Source organism: Carassius carassius, chromosome 44 (assembly GCF_963082965.1).
Source record: "Carassius carassius chromosome 44, fCarCar2.1, whole genome shotgun sequence".
In the NCBI taxonomy this organism is placed as follows: domain Eukaryota; kingdom Metazoa; phylum Chordata; class Actinopteri; order Cypriniformes; family Cyprinidae; genus Carassius; species Carassius carassius.
This window is the reverse complement of record NC_081798.1, coordinates 20,065,629-20,088,919: the sequence shown is the minus strand read 5'-3', so window position 1 is coordinate 20,088,919 and position 23,291 is coordinate 20,065,629. Positions and strand designations below refer to the sequence as shown.

General features: G+C 35.8%; 1 protein-coding gene across 2 annotated transcripts in view; it reads left to right on the top strand.

The window, feature by feature from the left end:
* The window catches only part of camk1b (calcium/calmodulin-dependent protein kinase Ib), a 42,684-nt gene that overhangs the window by 15,601 nt on the left and 3,792 nt on the right, over positions 1 to 23,291 (top strand). For both annotated transcript variants that reach the window (XM_059538445.1, XM_059538444.1), the window contains exons 3-7: positions 11,728 to 11,859; positions 17,872 to 17,946; positions 20,461 to 20,599; positions 22,228 to 22,354; positions 23,216 to 23,291. In XM_059538445.1, the coding sequence (XP_059394428.1) occupies positions 11,728 to 11,859; positions 17,872 to 17,946; positions 20,461 to 20,599; positions 22,228 to 22,354; positions 23,216 to 23,291 (549 nt within the window). The remainder of the gene's footprint in view (positions 1 to 11,727; positions 11,860 to 17,871; positions 17,947 to 20,460; positions 20,600 to 22,227; positions 22,355 to 23,215) is intronic.

Genomic DNA, 23,291 nt, shown 5'->3' with positions numbered 1-23,291 from the left:
CTTATAGCTCTGTTTCCAATAACATGACTCGCACTCGTTCTCCCAGCCCTAAGAAGTCAGTCCGGGACACAGCAGGAGGTGGTCTACAGCACACGGTGAGGTGTCAGATGTCTTACAGACGTAAACAGAGGTCCATTCAGCTGCTCTCCAATGTCAGAAATCCCTCGTGAAAACTGATCATTCAGTCAAAAAGTTGAATAAATATTATATACTTAAATGTACTAACTACTTTTTTGATCGTCAACATTCCTTTTGTTCTGTTGTTGCTAGCACCATTCCAGTTTGAGCTACAGATATTGTAGTATTATTTATGTAATATTATTTTGTATTTTAATAATAATTTCTATTTTGAATTAGGTTCAGTTCACTTTTTAATTTTAGTTTAGTAGACTATTTATTTTTTAATTGTAGTATTTTAATTTTAGGTTTGTTTGTTTGTTTGTTTATTTTGCCTGCCGTCTGTTTACTACATCAGACAAGGAAAAGTCAATTTTATGCTTTTTCATACTTTTAAGAGTCCTCTAAAAAACGTTACACTGGTAGAACATGTAGACCATTGTAACTTTTTTTTATTATTACTTCTATAGTTTTTATTAATATTTTGATTTAGTATCATGGTTTCAGTTTTCATTTTAATTGCACTTTAAAATTGAGTAATTTTGTTGTGCTTTTGTCATTTTGTCGCTGGGTTATATTTTTTGCAATAGCAAAAAAATAATAAAAAAAAAAACATTGAATAGGTAAAAAATTATTGATTTTACTTTTATGCCAAAAATCATTAGGATATTAAGTAAAGATCACGTTCCATGAAGATATTTGGTAAATTTCCTACTGTAAATCTATCAAAACTTCATTTTTGATTAGTAATATGTATTGCTAAGAATTCATTGGACAAATTTAAAGCCGATTTTCACAGTATTTAGATTGTTTTTTTTTTTTTTTTTTTTTTGCACCCTCAGATTCCAGATTTTCAAACAGTTGTATCTCGGCCAAATATTATCAGATCCTAATAAACCATACATCAATAGAAAGCTTATTATTCAGAAATTCAGAAAGACTGGTTTTGTAGTCCAGGGTCACATATAGCTTTATTTAAATGTATTTCCTTTTTATTTTTAGTATAGTTAGTCTATTTCATAGTTTATTTCATTTAGTTGCCAACACAACATTTCTAGTTTTCATTCGAGTGTTAAATCTATTATCTATATTTTATATGTCTGTAAACGTAGTGGAATGAGCTTAGTGTTCTTGGTTTATTCAAATCCATGTGCAGTAGTAAAAATGATGCTTGCCTTGGCTTTGTTTTGCTGTGTAACATCCTGTTTAACAGAAGAATGTTTCAGCACTTGGATATCCAGTTTTGATTCCTCCAGGTACTTGATTTGATTATGAAGAACCCATAATCCCTCAGAATAGTCACTGAGCTGAACCAAATCACTGAGTTGCCATAGTGATGTAATGCTTTCTCTTTCATTGATGTGAAGCACAGTAAGGCATGTTGAATTTCCATTTGCTGCTTATTAGCGGAAGCAGTCATGGCTCTTGTGAGTGTTGGTTTAACCCACAGCAAGATGGACATAGTGTGTCATCCAAAGTGTTGTCAGAGCAGTTTGGGTGGTAGCACAAATATTTAAAGTGAAAACCACATAATTTGGTATTAGCAGCAATTTGATGTTTGTTTTTCTCTGTAAAGAAAGAAAAATTAAGTCACTTTGTGCATTGCATATATTTATTCAGCATTAAACACTCTGTTATAGGGCTGGGTGATACGGGCAACTATATTATACTCTATATTATTATATATGTATTTTTATTTCTTTATCGTATGGTATAAAAGTTTATCAGGATATTAATTTACCATTAATTGGGAAAGAAATGCTTTTAAGATGCTTGTAAGACCTTGAGAATAATGTAAACATGTCTTGTTTGTTTCACAATTAAATAGGAAGATTTTGAATCTCTTTCAAACACACAAACACCCTGCACTTATAAATGCACTTCACGAGTCTAGAATTAAATTGATCCTATTTCATATATGTATATATATGTACTGTATATACCTGTATGTATGAATGTGTATATATATATATATATATACGTGTGTGTGTGTGTGTGTGTGTGAGCGCGTTTGAGTTTAGTAGATGAAACTGTATGCTATTAATTCACACACACACACACACACACACACGCAGAGCAAGCTAAATTATTATTATTTTATATTTATAAATATTAACATAAAAAAACAGTTTGTACTGTTTGGTTTTAATTATTTGTTATGTGCTAGAAGAGGTGTGAGCAGTAACCAAAAGTGTGTGTGTGTGTGTGTGTGTGTGTGTGTGCGTGTGTGTGCGTGTGTTTGTGTGGGTGAGCAGGTGTCTCTACCAGGCTGGTAAACACCATGAGGTGTCCCCGTGCATTTATTATTCAATCACCAATCATTGTGCACACACACATTTGCACGCATATACACCCACAAACACAAGTCTCAGTGGCATTGCCACAGTTTTCCATCCTTTCACACACACGAGTGAGTGTGTCATGAGACACTCGAGGAGTGTCTTCTGCAGCGATAATGCCAGGAATGAAAGTTGAATCTCCTGATTGCTATCGCTTGTTTCTCCATATCCCCCCGGCCCACTAATCTGCTTCATTAATCACTACATCATCAGCCCCTCCCCCATATCCTGGATCAGGTGTGCCCATCTTGCACAAGCAGATGCATTCATGAGGTGGTGCTCATCAAGTCAGACTTTCACAGGAAAAATTTTACAATTTTTCCAGTGCCCTGTAATTTTTTTTAATTTTTTTTTTACCTCAAGTGATGGTTCGCAGTGTATTCTTTATTATGAGCCATTCCCAACCCACCTACTACTCTACTGCTTCCAATGTGAACGCTATTTCAAAAGTGACCAGGTAGCTTTTAAGATACTTTGTTTTGTCCAGAATTGAAGTTAGAATCACATGCACATATTACAGGAAAAAAAAATCCATGCTGAACTTGAAATTTATCCACAGTGACATACAAGTTAGGTGTTACTGTTCCTCTAAGGAAGGCGATGGAGACCAATATAATCCGTTAAGTATTAATAAAAAAAAAAAAAAATTGAACTTAATTTGACTATCACCCAATTTGTGTGTGTGATTACAGTTATGTTTATTATTGGGGTGTTAGCTTAGCAACATGCTAATGTCAAAATCAGTAGCAATTTGGTTGTGTTGTTCATAACCCATTTGCGTGGCATGTAAAGATGCAGCGTAGTGTTCAGCAAATCAGTTTGGGACTATTCACACAAAACGTGTTTTTCACACAGAAGTTACAGCTAAACAACTTTTTACTTCAGCACCACATTTTTAAAACACAATGTCACGTCTGAGGTGCTGCAAAAGACACAAAATGCATATGCCGCTCTCAAAACACGTCCCTCTAGAATAATAATAAAAAAGCAGCATAGTGCAATGCAAATATGCTTAATTGTAGACAGCTAGCAAGGCAGTTTGCTAGTTTTTGAAACATTGCCCATAAATGTTTTTACACATTTGTGCTATATGTAGTTTAAGTCTTGTTTTTTTTTTTAATCTTGTGTAAAACTTGAACACAAATGAAATTACTTCCTTTCATCTGACCGTCATATGTACACTTCATAAAAGGCCATGTGGAAGTGAACATCCGTGAAGGGCCCATACAAATAGTGTTCTCTTTATACAAATAACATTTTACACTTCTTTTTTTCTGTTTGTCTAGTCTAGTCATTACAGATATTGTCTGTTCATGTTTAATGGTAATGTCTGCAGGCTAACCTCTGGGCTCAGCCGACGGCAAGGTGTGAGGTCGCAACTCCTGCTTTGGAAACACAAATATCCGGAGGCATCATTCAGTGCTGCTGTTTGTGCATGTTTGTGTGCGACCCTGAGCCACTGCATTCTAAGTGCACTGTACGACATCTGTGAATCACATCATCTGTGTGCCAGAAACATTCAGCTACACTATCACAATGAACTAAAGGAATAGGACAGATGCATATAGTGAATAGTATATCATAGCAGTAAAGATAATTGCTTTATTGTTCTTTTGGATTGTCAGACTACTGTCCTTTAGTTTTATGTTTTCATAGAGTTTAGGATTGAGACAAACACACTTACTTACTGGTCATCTGATTTACAATTTTCATAACCACTTTATGCTTAATGGATAGTGTGTGTGTGTGTGTGTGTGTGTGTGTGTGTGTGTGTGTGTGTGTGCATTTGTGCATATAAAGTAAACAGTAGACTACTGAACAGCTTTTTAGGTATTTCCCCATAATCATCATATTTAAAGGTTGATATTTTGACCAGGATAGTAATAACTGTGCCCTCTTGCTTGGCAGATTCACAGAATCATGATGTCAAGAACAATGTATTAAGTTAAAGCTACAAGGATTGTTTATTATTTACTTAATATTATTATTGACTTGAACAATTTATTGAACATTGGTTTACTGTATTGCTGTTTTGACCATATATAAAAGTTTTGAGTTGCAATGAAATTGTGCTGAAATAATGCTAAGCTATTTCTAACACAGATCAAAGTTTGTCAAATTTGCTGAAATTACTTCGTGAAAGCATCAGTAAGAATGCGTTTCCAAACTACAGACCAATCAGTAATGTATAATTTCCAGCTTGTTTCATTTTTTTAAGCAGGTAGTAGTTGTTATTGTTAACTGAAACTTCAATAGTCTTCATGAATTGAAATAAGGCTATATATATATGTGTGTGTGTGTGTGTGTGTGTGTGTGTGTGTGTGTGTGTGTGTGTATTAGATTAAATATATGTACCAAATATAACTAAATAAAATGACTATATATAACAAAAGGATGTAACAAAATACCAACACTTAAAACTAAGATTAAAACTGAAATATCAAAACTAAAGCTCATTCAAAATATTAATAAATACCATAATAGGATACAAATAGTACTAAGTAGCAAAAATATTTGAATTTTTACATTTTGTTTTAGAAAATGTAACATTTAATTAAACATTATTTAAATAACATAATTTTTTAGCAAATATATAAAAATCTGTTGCTATAAATAAAAAGTTAACAAGGTTAGGGATCAGATCAATGCTTATGAGTGTCTGACTGTTGCATGCTTATGCCATATTTACCGTAATGTAAATAATTGGTTCACCCAGAATCAGCCTGCCTTGTCCCAATCCAGATTCTGATCTAAAAGCTGTTCTCAGATCAGCTGATCTCACACACACTCTGGAGTTGGCTAGTAAGTTGAACCCGAACTAAGCAGAGATATATGGCATCCGTCCAGAAACACTGGGCCATCTGACTTGATTCACACGATTCAGTCTCAATCTGGCCTCCAGCACAAAAGCTGCACCTGCTTTTTGTTTATTTCGGGGAACGTTACATAACGCAATCAGCACAAGTGACGGTTCTGTGTCGAGTCTGTGGGACCTGCGCTGAACTGAATTTAGGCTGAGCACTGCCTCAGGAAGCAAGATGTCATGTGGCGTCGGTCTCCTGAGAGATTAATTATTAAATTGTTTGTGGTATCTAATTAGATTACATTATTAGTTTTCTAAAAAAAAAAATGTCACGTCCCCATGAAATTTGTTTGCCTCAGTGCTCTAATTTAATGTGACAAAATCTTTAATATTGTACTGGTCACTCTTTTTAATGCTATTAGAACAGAGCTTTAAGCTTCCAAAATTACATGGATGCACCATAAATGTATTATAAAAGTAGCCATTTGATAACATTATGTAATGAGCCAAATCTTTTCAAAGAATCGGTTGATCCTGTTCACCAAAGAGGTTTTAATGATTGGTTTATGATTTGAACTGATTAAAGTTTGGACTACAGCTATAGGTTATTGAACTATTCCTTAAACACTTCTTGAAAAGAAGTCCCTCTCTTCTGAGAGATGTGAGAGTCATGTCACACGGACTGGAAGTTTGCTCTCCCCCCTGCACTGCGCCTGACCTCTTGTTTCCTCTCAGGGAGACTGCAATTTCTCTTGAAGCCAGACCCAGGAGAAGCCATAACAAAAACCCAACAGACTGTTGTTAATGGAACATGAGAAAGAAAGAGAGAAATAGACAGTATATTAATACTGGGAAAGAGTGCTTAAATGAAGGGAAAGAGAAGATAAATGAGAGCGAATGTGAGAGTATTATAGACATTCTCCCAAAGATGTCAATGACTGTTTCAAATAGTATGCAGAAACATTATTCAGCCGAAGAGTGCATTGTGACAATCTCAGTGAAAAATAAATCAAAGATGATCATAGAAAATAAATGTGCTTTTTTTAATCATAACTAACATAATTAAAGTTCATATTTTGGAGTCCATCTCTGGCCCCAGCGACCCTTTCTCTGTCCTCTGTGTCATTCAGGAAGTATAATCAGGAAGCCACAACAGACAGGCCTGTGTTTTAATCTAGTCCACGTCCCTTGGCTCCACCAGATGGCCGTCCACTTGTGTCTCTGACTGGAGAGGAATGTGCTGCTTTGCTGTCTAACATTCCACAATCCCCAGTGCTTTCTGAGGACAAGAAGTGTAGTGAAATAAAACAAATTATTTTCCACATAATGTAAATTATTGTTGCTCCTCTATGGCTCCTTTTCTGAAACTTACAATTTATGTTTTCTTTAGGTTTCTCCTATTTGATTAAATCCAACTGATCGCACTGGCACCTCACCACGCATACACACAACATTTCTAGCATTGCTAACTTGACATTTCAGCTATTCATCCTAAAAATAAAATGCAGACAAGTAAATACCAAAGTTACAGTGGTCAGTGTAAAAGTTCCTCTAAAATCAGCGTGCAGCACCCAAACAAACACATTTTTGCTTATGTGAAGGATGACGTTTAAAGTGGATATTAGAACACGAGGAAAGTAAATGCTTTTTATCTTAAAGGAGCTATGTGGAGGTTTTTACTTAAAAAAAAAAATTTAAGATAGAGTTTTCATTTGTATATGTATGAGCCAACCATGATGTAAAAAAAAAGAATGACACCTCCACCACGGTTGCCTCTATCAGCCTGTAGGCTCAATTGTGTGTGGAGGAGTCGGGCCCAAATTGGCGCGAAAATTCACAAAATGTGATGTCATGCGCATTCTCGTCTGCAGCGGCAATAGTGTTTTCAAATGGACTCTGCGGATGGAAAGAAGCGACCAGCCTCCAGCACAATTCAGACACCCACGGACACTCCTCGTAAGTAAAAAAAAAAAAAAAGAGCGTGCGCACTGAGAACGAGCATGAGACTGGCTGCAGTTCCTCTAACGACCACTGGTGTCAGTAACGGTTAGAAATTTCAGAACCTACGCAATGCTCCTTTAACGAATAATAGTTTAGCAACTAAATGTTGCAAGGAAAAAATGGAAACATCTGGATTATGGTCGAATGTGCAAGGCTTGTGAAATTCCATTTCAGTTTTGCTTTAAATAAAAATAATTTTATCTTGATGTTTGTGTGCCGTTAAATGCCTCTATAGCCTAATTTGTGTTTTATTTTATAGTTAATTATATAATGTTATAGCTGCTTCTTCTTCATTCTTGTTCTGTTATGTATACCATTCAATTTAAAGAATTTTGTTTAATTATGTTTACCGATATTTAATATAAGTATAAATTAATGAAATAGTTTGAAATGACAAGTATCATGACAAGTAAAGTTAGATCATGTTCTCTTTCATTAGATTATTGCCTCCATTTCGCTGGGTTATGTTTCTCCATGTCGTAAACTCTAGGGGCAAGGCTTCTAACCCGGGCGTGGTGTTTAAATGGCGATTGTTTTCAGCCGCAACATTTATCAATGTATGTTCATTCTTACGATGTGATTGGCGGCATATGAATTGACCATGAATCACACGTGAACCCTGTCATAATTTGATTTGTCCAAAGATAGATTGATAAATAAGGTCCTGTGTGACCAATTGGTGGCTCTCATAATTCTGATATTAAATTATTAGTGAGTTTAAGTCTTAAGATAAATACCGATAAATTGTCTATCCCTACAAAAAAACATTCAGAGTACCTTAACAACCACATCGCAACACCCTGGAAAAGTGTGTCTATGCCATTACCACTCACTCCCCCATATAATAACTTAGTGATGAAACTGACTTTTTGAGGTATATCTTTCCAAGTGATCGGTTAATCCAGTTCACAAAACTGGTCTTGAATGACTGGTTATGACTTGTCAGTGCTCTGGTTGCTGCAATCAACAGCTTAATTGCTTCAGAAATCGTAAATAGTAAAACATTCTACGTTTCTGCTTCCTATCATTTGAAATTATGGTATCCATATTTACTGCATTGTTACATGTATGTATAAATTTTACTCAGTTGTAACTCATGTAACATCTGTGCAGATATTTTTAGCTAGAGAACACTTTTTTTCTCACTTCACTAAGACTTCCTGTTTCAGTTCTACATGTACAGTCCGAATAGTGTTGACTAGTTTGTGTGTGTTAGTGTGCACAGCAGAGCAACTGATCCCAGTTGTTGAACCATATTGAGTTTGATGAGGTCACAGCACTGAACATTACATGACTAAAACACGTTTGACATACTGTACGCAGGGTCTGCTGTTTTACACTCGTCACATCGACATCTGTGCACCATCATGATCAGTTGTGTGTCAGCAGTAGTGTGGCATTGCTGTAAACGAGCAAGTGTATGTGTCTCCGCTTGCTGAGCATTGGCAGTTTAGCCCGCAGCCTTCTCCCATCCTCTCTCCTGTCATGTGCACACACATACACGCATGCAGGCTTAACTGTGTATCATATCAGTGTTTGTCCTCCATGGCTGCGCTGAGCTCTCTGTGATAAGTCTGTCTGGCCGGATCTGTGCTGCTGAGGAGCTATAATCACATCCTGTATAATAATGAGTTTACTCTTAATCTTCATTCCATTCTCAAATATTGAACAGACTGGGTGGTTTGCTGATGATATCAGAGCTTTTAGGCCTGATCACGGATCTTCTCGTCTCGTGACTGTGTGGATCTTTGTGTGTAATGGTATAGAGACAACTGAATCAACTGAAGATATATCAACACATAGTAAATTATTATTCACTTGAAACTAGGGTTGTGTAGTATTGACAAAATGCTATTTTCCGGGTTTTTGCTAAAAACTATAATTGGACAGTATTTTGCTAAGCGGGTTTTTGTGCTGGTGCCTTGGCTGGTTGTTGACGGCTGACTCCTGAAGCTTACATTAATTTCCAGTGGCAGTTGTACCTTTAAGGGGATTTTTTTTCTATTAGACATGTGAATCATCTTTATGCCACATTCTCACATTTAATCAGTAAATGCAACTAGAATAATGCTACACTATCAGTATCAACAAAATCTTTTTTGCATCTGATGTGATAGATCCAACAGTTTTAGGACTACTGTGTGAATCTGCCTATAATGTTATAATTTTGCCAATGTTGCTTTTTCCTGACTGAGGAACCAGTGAAATTTGTTTACTTTTTAAATACTATTAGTATTCATTAATATTTCGAAATTTGTATTTATATTTACATTTGTCATTTGAGTTTACGTTTAAGTAATTCTGTTCACTATTAGTTCTAGTAACTTTAGTTCTTAAAATTATTTATTTCAGTTAGTTGCCAAGGCAGCATTACTATTTAAGTAATTTAACATAATTTATTTTGATCTATATTTCATTTACTTAATTTTATTAATAAATAAATAATTAAATTAATAAATTAATTAATTTTATATTAAGTGACTATATTAGCCTTTCTTAAATTGGTTTCCAGTAGCATTTGCACATTGAAATGTTTTTTTTCTAACCTTGGAATTTGAATGCATCATCTTTTGTCACATTTTCACATTTAATCAATAAATTAAATGATATCAATAATACGCCCTAAATTTTTATCAAATTAAATCGGTATTAACCAAATCTATTTTTGCACTAGAAGTGATGCAGATACTTTAGCTGAAGTGAATTTAGATCTATTAACACATATTGTTTATTGCAGCTCAGACGTAGTCTGAATACATTTATTCTGCATTTACAATTGCATAAAAGATGTTATTAGATTAACGTTTTAAATATGATGTTATAAATGTAATGAAATTATACCTTTAAATATGAAACTAAATCCTCCATTAGATAGTAGCAAGTCAGTGGCTTGATGGGCAAGTCATTCAGTTATTTATTCAACCAATTTGCTGAAATGGCTAAATAATTTGGGAACTAAGGATATGACTTTGAATGGATCATTGAATTATTGACTCACGATCATTCTAAACTTAAATTCAATTAGTAACAAAAAAACAACTGCATGTTGATTGAAGGCACAATGCGATTTAATAAAGTAAAAACAGTAGAGACAATATAGACAAAACTGTGTTTAAAGTGTAGCTCACAACATTAAATTGAATTGAATTGTTGGCTAAAATGATGTGGTTCACAATAATTCTGATATGCTGGAAAATCACCTTGTGTACGTGACTATATTGCATCATGTAAACATAGAGGGGAAAAAACCCTTTGAATTTTGAGGGCATTCAAGTTTAACCAGGAGAATAAACATAATGAAACTCTAATTCTATTTGATATCACTTCCATTTCAGACCAATTTTTTTCCTCAAAGCCAGCTCAAAGTTAAACATCATGTGTCTCTGACCCAAACACACTAATGTTGTTTATTTCCTGAATGAATCAGTGTTTTTGATCAAATCAGAAAGCAGAGTTTAAATACTTCAATCTGAATCCTGAACTCTTCTAGAGAACTCGCCTCCTGTGTCATCCCTTCAGAATAAGTCTTTTAGTATCTGCTTCCTGTTTTTCTTCATTTTCAACCAATCCACTAGCTCTAATGGTTAAAAGTGTTTTATGTTCAGCGACGGAGTGACCTATGAGCCAGAGAGATTTCTTTGTGGACAGGGCCACAGAAATAGAAACTGAATCGTCTTCTATCATTCACAGCTGGTTTATCAAATTTACATGGAAGAGCTTTTATTACTTGCCACTGTACCATGTTGTGTCTAGTTAGGTCTTGTTGAGACAGGTCTTTCTGAGTCAACATGCAGCCCATCTGTGTCTTTCACTAGAAAACTTAAAAGTAAAATAACAAGAGAGCTTTCCCAGCAGGACGTCACTTATGTCAATCGTGCATATAGGCATTTGCCTTTAATGTTTTGGGGTTGCCTTGCCAACTTTTTCAGGCCCACGAACCTTTATTATTTCAATATTATTTAGGAAACTATTGTAGTGTGTATTAATATTTTAAATATTTTGGCATGTGCTTTTTAATGTAGTTGTCATTCATTTTTATTTCAATTTGAGTCATTTTAGTAATTAAACATATTTCAGTTATTAGCCAATGCAACATTTCTGAGTTTTGTTTTTCGTTTGTTAATGTTATATACATTTATAATAATTGTTAATCTTTAGTTAAAATTCATTCAAATAATCACGAAATGTTATGAAATGTATATGCTATTTATAGTTTAAATGCTTATATATCTGTCCATGTAGGACCTTCATGGACACATGGTCTTACTGAATTCTCATAACATCTTTTATGCAATTGTAAATGCAGAGTAAATGCATTCATCCCAACTCTGAGCTGCATGAAACAGTCTGTGTAAATATATTTAAATTGATTTCAGGTATAATTCACTTCTGCGGTGCAAAAATTGATTTGGTTAATACTTATTGGTAAAACTGACACTGATTGATTATATGGATCTTGTCTTACAGAGGGGCTTTTTCTGAGGTGATGCTCGCAGAGGAGAAGAGGACGAGAAAACTAGTGGCGATAAAATGCATCCCGAAAAAAGCTCTGGAGGGGAAAGAGAACAGCATTGAAAATGAGATCGCCGTGCTCCACAAGTGAGTCATTGAAACTGCTGTTTCAGTTCATTTACGAATGTGCACGACACACACAAACACACACATTAAATATCACAACCTACTAGCTTAATGAACAGTGAGGCCCATGGTTGTAAAGTCCATTAAGATCTTCATATATGTGTAACAGCCGTGTTATCTCAGGGTGAGAGGACAGTAAGTGATTTGTTTGTGTGTTAAGAAGCTCGTGTTTAAACCTCTGGAATCATAAAGCTCTGAGGGAATGACTGAAGCCGGAGCAGCCGACGCTATTTTTAGTGTCTGGGTTGCCCGGGTTACCACAGGCAAAGAGGCACAGCATTCGCAGAGAGATTTGAGAGAAGCACTCACAGCCTGCTGCAAAGTCACATTTCTCAAACATGCTGCTGGCACCAGTGAAAGGGCTTTAGACTTAAACTAGGGTTTTAAAAACCAACTGCATCCTCATTTATTTAACTCTGGTGCAAAACCTAATGTGCTGTCTACCTACTTAGACAGCACATTTAAGGCATCATTGCTTCAATGTGAAGACTGTTCTAAAAGGTAGGCTGCAACATTGTGTTGCCTTCTAAGTTGCCTGATTTTGGCCAAAAAAAAAACAAAAAAAGCAATGTACTGCTACAACATAAGTGTGAAAAAACAATCATTGTAGCTATGAGTTTAATTAAATTTTATTGTGCTGTGTAATTTAATGCTTATGAAATTTGCAAATTAATGGAAGTTGTGAGAGGTCTTTTCATTTGTACTGTGGCATACAGTATGTAGGGCAATGACTAGGTTCCGTCCAATAGTAGTTGATTGAATGAAGGGAAAATCTCAACACGAGCTTGCAGCTGATTGTAAGAAAGGGGTGGAATTTATACAGACAAACTTATTGGTGAAGTCCTGCATACATCATCATAGAGAAGGTTGTGAAGAAGTGTTGTGAATTTTTATAAATTGAATAGCTGTGTGCCATCTTTTTTTTTTTTTTTTGCTTATTAAAATTGCAGTTTAACAGAAATAGCGAAATATCTGTGCTTCCATACTGTCAGATATGTTGCTTTCAAGTTCTTCTTGAAAGTTTGTATTTAGTTTGCAAGTCGTAATGAAGCAAACCCGGCGGCTCCAGCTACATCCATGTTAGCACGTCACGTTTGATGTGATAATTTCACAGTAGGCATACACAAAGGTTTAAAGACTCATTCTCGCCCCCTACAGATTCGGCAAGGTATACATCCGCGCTAAAATATCAAGGTGAAAGTCATCATAGCTCGCGTAGTATAGACCCAGCTCCCAACCCAACTTTGAGAATAGATTAACGGCGATATTTTTTTAACGCAGTACGTTAACGCCGATAACGGCCCACCACTAGTTTTTATTCAATTTATAAAGCTTCTGATAACTGAATTGTTTATGTTTTCATATCTTTTTTTTAGGGCTGTCAATCAATTATTATTTTTTTTATCTTATTAATCACATGGTGTAGCGATTTAATTAATTTTTATTAATCACAAAATAAATTTGACTGTGAAAATTCCTACAGAAGATTAATTAAAGCTATTATTGTGTTAAATGAGAAAATATCAAGTACACATTACAAAAATAACATAAAAGATAATTTGAGAAGCATCTAAATTTTTTTTTTTTTTCGTACAATGAAAGGCACTGGTAACTGAAACAGCTTTGTTACCAAATCTTCAAAATACCTTCTTTTATGTTGTGCAAAAGAAAGTATGTCATTAAGGATTGAAACAACATGAGTGTGATTAAATAATGACAGAATTGATTGTATTTTTAATTATTGTTTTGGTGAACTATCCCTATGATATTAATGAATTAATAAAAAAAATAATACAAATACATTCTAAAGAAAAAAATAAACTGCCATTCAATTCATTCAAATGGCTGATTCATTTAGGAATTAAGAAAATGGCTGTATCTATGAATGGCCTTTAGATTCATTGATTCACATGATTCGTTCAAAACGCAGATTCATTCAGAAACTAAACACTGCTATCACACAGACGCACAACAATTCTGCTGTGGCTTTACAGTTAATATTTTCATTAGCAAAATTGAGCAAAAAGCAGACAATATTGTGTTTAAAATATAGCACATTACTGACTTCATATTTACTAAACTGTTGGAGAAAAATCACATTTGCACTCTTGGACATAAACAGCACTCGACTTGTGAAAAACCTCATATGGGGCATTTTTTTGCCACAAAATCTTTAATTTTAGGGCATAACTTCAATGATGGAGTTGTCACCCTACATCATATTTGTCAACAGTCAGCTGAATGAAATGTAAGATGATGTACGTGTAGTTAAATATTCAACTGTTAAAATATTTTAATCGCATTATGTTTCATAACTAATTAATTAAGTTATCATGTTAGGCCTACTTTTTTATATCATATTTTTTAGATGCAACTTAGTTATTTTGTAAAAGACAAAAAAATTATCCTAACAACAGATTGACCATAAATACAGATGCTGCTTACATTGCGTTAAATGTTTTCTCACTGACACCCCCCTCCCAAATCAGGACCTTGGGGGTTGAAGAGATTTCAAAGAGTTGCCCACTTGTAATTAAAACTTTAAATAGAAACTGTGTGTTGTTTATTAAGTAAAAGTTTACCCGAAAAATAAACATTGCCTTAAAAGTACTCGCCTTTATGCCATCGAAGATACAGATGAGTTTGTTTCTTCATTCGAACAGATTTGGAGAAATGTGGCATTACATCACTTGCTCACCAGTGGATCCTCTGCAGTGAATGGGTGCCGTCAGAATGAAAGTCCAAACAGCTGATAAAAACATCACAATAATCCACAAATTTAAGTAATTCACATGACTCCGTCCATAAATTAACATCTTGTGAGGTGAAAAGCTTGTTTGTATGAAACAAATCCATTGTTATGTATCCATCAAGTAATCAATCATTTTAACTTTAGTCATCTTTCCATATCCATAAATAGTTTGAAGTTAAAAACGTGGATTACTTAGAATGTTTTTATCAGCTCTCATTCTGCCGGCACTCATTCACTGCAGAGGATCCATTGGTAAGCAAGTGATATAATGCTAATTTTTGGGCTACATTTCTCCAAATCTGTTTTGTGAAGAAAGAAACTCATCTGCATCTTGCATGACCTGACGGTGAGTAAATTTTCAACAATTTTTCAGTTTTCGTGTGCACTGTTCTATTGATATTACTGGGTGAACTGTTCCTTTGATATTACAGAAATACTTCACAGTACTTTTATGTGTAATTACACTGTAACACAGACACCTGAAAATTAAGTGTAAGCCAGTACTCAAATGAATTAACAAGAATAACCTTGCTTTGGAATCGTGCCATCTCTGACTGCCCACGGTTGAGTGGTGTGTAGTTTAGAAGAAGTCAAAGACGAGGCCACCTCTAAGCCTGAAAGGGGAGGAGGAGAGAAGGGGAGTGGGTGAGCGTACATGTAGCAGACAGGAGAGAAAGAATGAGCCTCGGTGACTCATTCAGGTGCTTCTGTCGTGTTGTATTGCCAGTGGGGAGGTGTGTGGGATTCCCGGCTCAATTAGAGCCCACACATGCCACACACACACTCATCCAGCCCTTCTGTAAGTCAATGAAAATCAGCTGGGCTGTTAACCTTTGTGGGGGCCGTGAAGACTGAGACTCAGGGGTCATGGAGGAACATGTGCGACATTAGTTTATACATTCTTCTTTAACTCTTTTCTATTATGCACTAGATTAATACAAAATCCACCCCCTCATAGACTTTAGTCAGAATAGACGGCATATTTAATTTGAATGAACACAAGGCTGTGTGGGAGGGAAGTACAGTCTGTTCAATATGTCACAAGCTGCGTCCCTACGCAGTGTTCACTGCTCCCTGCACTGATCAGACGATTTCTTAAATAATTTTTTTTTTCCTTTTTTTTTTTACATGACGTAATTTGTTCATTTGGAGTTCCCTGAAATGTCATCCAAGATGAAATGTCAGGATACAGTACGGGTCAGAAGTTTGGGATCAGAATTATTTTGAATGTTTTTTACAGGAGTTTCTTTTGTTCATCAAGACAGGAAAAATGTAATACTGTGAAATATTATCATGATGTAAAATTTAATTTTTCCATTTTAATATACATTACTTATTTATTCCTGTGAGACAAAGCCAAATTTTCAGCATCGTTACTCCAGTCTTCAGTATCACATGATACTTCAGAAATCATTTTAATATACTGATTTATTATCAGTGCTGGCAACAGTTGTTTTGCTTAATATTTTTGGGAACCTGTGATTCCTTTTTTCAGGATTATTTGATGAATAAAAAGTTAAAAATAAGAGCATTTATTTAAAATATAAATATTTTCTAACAATATACACTACAGTTCAAAAGTTTGTATTCTTTCTTATTTTCTTTTATTTTTTGATAGCTATTAAAACTTTTATTCAGCAAGGATGTGTTAAATTGTTGAGAAGTCTTATATATTATATATTTTGAATATATTGGATGCTAAAATGTTGTTCTTTTTAACTTTTCATTCATCAAAGAAGTTTAAAAAAATAATAATTTAAAAAAATAATTTCAAAAATATTTTTTCTGTATTTTTGATCAAATAAATGCAGCCTTTATGAGCGTAAGATACTTCTTTAAAAAACATTGCTAGTCTTACTGATCCCAAACTTTTGACCAGAAGGGTGTGTGTGTGTGTGTGCGCGTGTGTGTATTTCGAGTCTTGTGGGTTCGAGTCTCGGGCCGGTAATACCACGACTGAGGTGTCCTTGAGCAATGCACAGAACTCCCAACTGCTTTGAACTTTTTAATTGTCCTCATTTGTAAGTCGCTTTGGATAAAAGCGTCTGCTAAATGAATAAATGTAAATGTAATGTAAATGTAATTGAAGAATGTTTTGAAATCCCAATGGAAAAGAAAATGGATAGGGAAAATACCTACAGACCACTAAAGGCAGCGGATTAACATAAAGCTGAAACACTTTTCCTCACTTTTGTGAGATGTTTTTGCCCGTTGCCATCTCGGTACGAGAGCTCATGCCAGCTGCTCTGGAAATGTCACATTATGCTGTTGTTAGTAACATGTCTTACACTGTTTATAATAGGCATGAGACATTTGATGGAACCAATTGAGAGCTGTCTCCCTTCTCCTCTGTCTGGTTTTCCTCTCGTTCTCTTTCTCAGTCAATGCACTCAGACCTGGTTTCATAATTGTTTGGCATCTCAGGCTATAGGCAACAGGAAATCTGATTCCGGATCCCCTTGGTAAATATTTATGAAGCATCTCTGGGTCAGTTTAACAGTCTAGAACATTGTGGCAGAGATTCGTCTGGACGAGTAGAGATCTGGTGTCGGAACAGCTCTCTTGGAGACGGATTGATTAAAGCTGTTAATATGAGCTGTGAATCTGCAGTAACACAAACAAGAATTATAACACTCTATGACACTTTCGGCTCCACCCAAACAAATTTGCATGCTGTGTATCAGTTCTGTGCCTTAAAGGAATATTTCAGGTTCAAAACTATTTGTGCTCAGTTGGCAGCACTTGTGAAATAATGTTGTTATACCACAAAAACTACTTGCGGTTTCAACCATGTAGCAACAAGTAGGAAACCATATGTGTACAAGTGTGATGAAGTTGCTTAATTCAAATTTTTGTGTTAAGTTATAGAAAATTTTACAACATTTTTACAGTGACATCGTGAAACAAAACCTCTAAATGGTTATAAATGGGCAAAAACAACTTACAGCTCAAATAATTTGCCATTTTTACAGAATAATTAATGGAAATTAGGGATTAGTGTTTTTTTTTTTTTTTTTTGATTGATTGATTTTATCTTATCACATGCAAAACAGTTGTGCCTCACTTTCACTGCAGACTGTTGCGTTGTTTTCTCTCATGCTACATTGCATTCTGAAAGTATTTTGTTTATTTCTGAAGTACCAGTAAAGATGTACTAAGCCTAGATATTTGCTCTTTTTCTTGGGTTGACATGCTATTTTTTTTCTCTCTCTCTGTCCTAGGATTAAACATGCCAACATAGTTTCCCTGGAGGACATCTTTGAGAATAAATCCCACCTCTACCTTGTCATGCAACTGTGAGTGATTGATCATTAATTTCACCTTTGCTGTCGCCCCATATTTTCATGCTTCCTATATGGAGTATGTGAGCCGACCTCCAAACAATTCAGCTATTATTGAGTGCAGCTGCCATGTGCTTGTTGCCGTTTTTAGCTCCTTATCTCAAACTCGTTTATTTCCGTGATTTAAAAGCTCTCAAGGTTCAGATGTTGTGTGGCTTTTATGGTAAACAAATCCCTAAAGATCTCAATGTTGGCCAAAAGCCAACTTTAAAGCATCTGTATGCAACAAATAAAAAAAGCAAAGGCATTATTCCATTGAATATTATTGCTATCAAACATAAATATAGACATTTAGACCCAAAATATTCTCTACATAAGTATATGAATGCAAACACTTTCAATGAATTCTATAATATTTCAGTATTCATCCATAACACAGTGCAAGAATGTGTTGCAATCTCAGCCAAAGGGAGCGCTATAGTGGCATTTGTCATGTTTTAACAAAGTACACTTGCTTACATGTGTTTACCAACATACTAAAATAATAAAAGAGACCAAAAACACGACTGTTTCCCGAAACTCCAGTAACTTCTTTCACACATCTGTTGTTTGAACATTGGCTCAAAGAATTGAAAGTGAAGTAATAACTTCTGTTTCTCGATCGCTTCAAGATGGAAATGTCAGGTTCCCTCTTATGTCATATGGTTCTTTTACATTTTTACGCATATGCACGTTTTCAAAAACCAGTCTTTGATTCACTTTACAAACTAACAGATGCAAAATGAAACTTGTGTATACATACGGCATGATATATAGCTGTAGTTCCATCCACACAAATTTGCAAACGTTCGTTGGAACGTTGGTTTCGGGAAACGCTGAATCATTGAACTATGTTGATAATGAAACAACTTGAGATCATAGTTTGCTAACTATGCCTTTGCGAAATGCATCTCTGGTCTTGATTTTCAAGCAAAGAGAGAAATATTTTGAAAATGACTCCTACAGTTTACGATTTACTTATTAAATGTGAACTGAAAAAAACATGGAAAAAACATTGTTTTAACATGGAAAAAATGACATTTCATCTTCAGACCAGACGATCCCCACAGGAGACACACAACACAATACTAGAAGCTATCATGTGTCTTTCTAACAGGCCCCATAGAGCTACAGAGAAGCAGGTACTGCATGACTGTGTGTGTCACCCCCCTCGGCTCTCTCTCGCCCCCTCATAGTGTCAACCTCTTTTAATTACTTATGTGCCAGAGAGCCTCGCTATTGTCTTTTCCACTGAGAAATCAAGGAAAAGGATAAACAACCACACACACACACAACACACACACAGGCGCATAAGCCCACTGAACAGAGCTGGGAAAATATGCTCACACCTGCGTCTTCACACCTACTATCTAAAATGTCAGTAAGAGAGAGAGAGTTAGTTGCGTATATCGAGAAGAGAGACAGATTATATCACGGATGGCAAGCGATGGAGAGAGAAACACGGCAAAGGGTCGTTTTCCAAAACAGCGGTGTTAACAGAGAGATCAAGAGTGACAGAATGACAGAAAGGGAAGTGAGAGAGATGTTCATTGTCGTATTTTCTGGGTGATGGCAACTCCGCATGCAGACAGCAGGACTTCAAGCTTGCCTGGGCTTTCAGCTCAGTGAGAGATTAACTCTGCATGCATGTACGTGTGTGTGTGTGTGTGTGTGTGTGTCAGCACTCACAGTCTTGATGCTTCAGATACCACAGACTGTGAAATCCCACCCTCAGCGTTGCATTCATCCTACACATGTGAAGAGACAAAACACAGTCACTTCTGAATGAAGTTTCACTGCCTCCGCACTGTTTGTGTTGAGAAGGAAATGGACAACATGTCTTGTGCAGATGGATTAATCTCACAGAGAAATGCTGATATGTTTCACCCCAGTAATTATATTCTGCCTTAATGAAATGATCCTTAGGACCAAGGGCCAAGACTAACTGCATTTGTGAAATTCATTTTTACAATTAAGCATATTTCCCCAAATTCTCATTACTGTAATAAAAACAATCAATTTTATTATTAAAATACAATAAAAACAATATAATCTAAGATCATTTGTCCACATAGAATTTTTTTTTTGCATTACAGAAATGATAATTGTGAGATAAAATATGTTATATGTAAACATAGATCTGTTAATATAGATTGGGTAGTGTAACCACTTCTAAGGAATGACATTAACTTACTGCTACAGAACTTATATGAGTCATCTTTGAAGTTTACTTAAACACACAATGAGATATGTGTAAAAGAAAGAGAGTCTACCCAGTCAACATAAAATGAGTAAAACAGCTTCCTCTGGTGGTTGTGATGAAGTACAGCATCACCATGTGGTTCTGCTGTGATCCTGCTGTGCGCCAGTCTGTCTGGGGTAAAATATAAAAAAGAAATATTGCAAAGGAGTGAGCATGTGCGTTGGTGTGTGTGAGAGACACAGACACCGAAAACAGCTTTGCAAGCATCTCTGTTTTTCCATTGGCAGAGTGTCTGGTGGTGAGCTCTTCGACAGGATTGTGGAAAAAGGATTTTACACAGAGAAAGATGCCAGTAAGCTCATCCAGCAGATCCTGGATGCTGTGAAGTACCTGCATGACATGGGCATCGTGCACAGAGACCTGAAGGTGAGACAGCAGTTGGTCTGGAGGAAAACAGGTCTGATGGAACAGATTAAAGGAGTTGTATTTTTTAACCACAGTGTTAGAAATCTGTTCTGAAAGTTTTGAATCTGCTTTTCCCATCCGTAGAGCTTAATCGTTTCATTCAGGAGTCCTTGATGGTGCTCTTGATATTAATAGTTGGGTCTTTGCCTCCAGGGACCAGGAAAGTAGTTCTAGGTAAATGGATCAATCAATGGATCCAGTCCCATTTTTAGAATGATCATTTGGGTCAGCGCAGTGACCTAGTGGTTGACTTGAGCATGTTGATTCCCATTTCACATATGGGAGATGTGAGTTTGAAGACCACCCACCAAAATCTAGGGGATGTCCCTTTCAAATAACCACCTTAAACTCTTTAGTATACGTCTGGGAACTTCTCAAACACCCTAGAAACTCCACTCTAACAAACATATTAGGAAACATTTTGTAATATATATCAAATGTTTAAATTAGTTGATTTAAAATTTCATGGCATCAACACATCTCAAAAAGTTTCAGTACCCGGATCATTCTTCTACGGAGCATATGTTGTTCTAGAATTTGGATATACCTTTCAGCATTGATGGTGCCTTTCCAGAAGTGTAAGCTGCCCATGCCACATGCACTCATGCAACCCCATACCATCAGAGATGCAGGCTTCTGAACCGAGCGCTGACAACAACTTGGGTTGTCCTTGTCCTCTTTAGACCAGATGACATGGCGTCCCAGTTTTCCAAAAAGAACTTCAAATTTTGATTCGTCTGACCACAGAACAGTTTTCCACTTTGCCACAGTCCACCTTAAATGAGCCTTGGCCCAGAGAAAGCACCTGCGCTTCTGGATCATGTTTAGATATGGCTACTTTTTTGACCTATAGAGTTTTAGCTGGCAACGGCGAATGGCACGGTGAATTGTGTTCACCGACAATGTTTTCTGGAAGTATTCCTGAGCCCATGTTGTGACTCCAGTACAGTAGTATTCCTATATGTGATGCAGTGCCGTCTAAGGGCTGAAGATCATGGGCATCAGTATGGTTTTCCAGCCTTGACCCTTACGCACAGAGATTGTTCCAGATTCTCGAATCTTTGGATGATATTATGCACTGTAGTATGTATTATGTATGATGATAACTTCAAACTCTTTGCAATTTTTCTCTGAGAAACTCCTTTATGATATTGCTCCACTATTTTTCGCCGCAGCATTGGAGGAATTGGTGATCCTCTGCCCATCTTGGCTTCTGAGAGACACTGCCACTCTGAAAGGCTCTTTTTATACCCAATCATGTTGCCAATTGACCTAATAAGTTGCAAACTGGTCCTCCAGCTGTACCTTATATGCACCTTTAACTTTTCCGGCCTCTTATTGCTACCTGTCCCAACTTTTTTGGAATGTGTAGCTCTCATGAAATCCAAAATGAGCCAAAATTTGGCATGAAATTTCAAAATGTCTCACTTTCAACATTTGATATGTTATCTATATTGTATTGTGAATAAAATATAAGTTTATGAGATTTGTGTCCCAACTTTTTTGGAATTGGGTTTGTATATATATATATATATATATATATATATATATATTCAAGTGCCTATTTGTGTCTCTTTTTTCTAACACAGCCAGAGAACCTGCTGTACTACAGTATGGATGAAGACTCCAAAATCATGATCAGTGATTTTGGTCTGTCAAAGATTGAGGGTTCAGGTAGTGTGATGAGCACAGCGTGTGGCACTCCTGGATATGTAGGTAAGACAGACCTCCATGTGCAAAAGTATGGTATACGTATATCTGGATTAAACCTCTGCCTTTAAGGTTTGAACAAGATTTGAGGGTAATATACAGTACATAAACCAACTAAGAAAACCAGTGAAGTGTTTTGTCTAGAAGTGTAGTTCACATCCAGGTGTAAACTCAATCTAACATCAGTCTTTTCTTACTTTATAACATTCTTCAGGTTTACCTATGAGCCCTCATCTCTTTTTCTTTATCTCTTTGAAGTGTTCATGTGTAGCACTAGCCATAGCTTTAGAAATGACTGGTTCAAACTGGTTTCCTCTGGCACCCAACTCTAAAGAATATCCTGTATGTGTGCCTGGGAAAATTAGATGCGTGTTATTTCTATAGAAAAAGAGAGAAAAACTGAAACTTGGGTATGAGTATCTATGCCACTTACACATGGAGGAATGAAAGCAGAAGTGCAAGCAACAACTTATCAAACAGTGTATCTAGAACCAGTATTATCACCTTAACTACTCCCAGTTACACAACATTAGAATTTACCCCTGAAAATTATAAGCTATTTATTTTTGTCTGATTTTGTCAGTGGCCTTTAGATTTGGGTTTCAGGCCAAAACTAAACATTATCCATCGATTAATATCTTTAATTAGTAATTTATTCATAATTAACACTGTATTATTTTATAAGATAAAAATAAATGCATGCTTTAAAATATCATTTGTAATGTATTTCGTTAGATGAAGTTTTGTAACTTACAATATTTTGGAATACTTGGTTTATGGTTAGGGTTGTTTAGTCTATCTACTTTCTAGAAAGGGCTGAAATGATCAATTAAACTGATGTTTGATCCCATTTATTCTGATCTTCAGCTCCTGAGGTTCTGGCACAGAAGCCGTACAGTAAAGCGGTGGACTGCTGGTCAATCGGCGTCATCGCTTACATTCT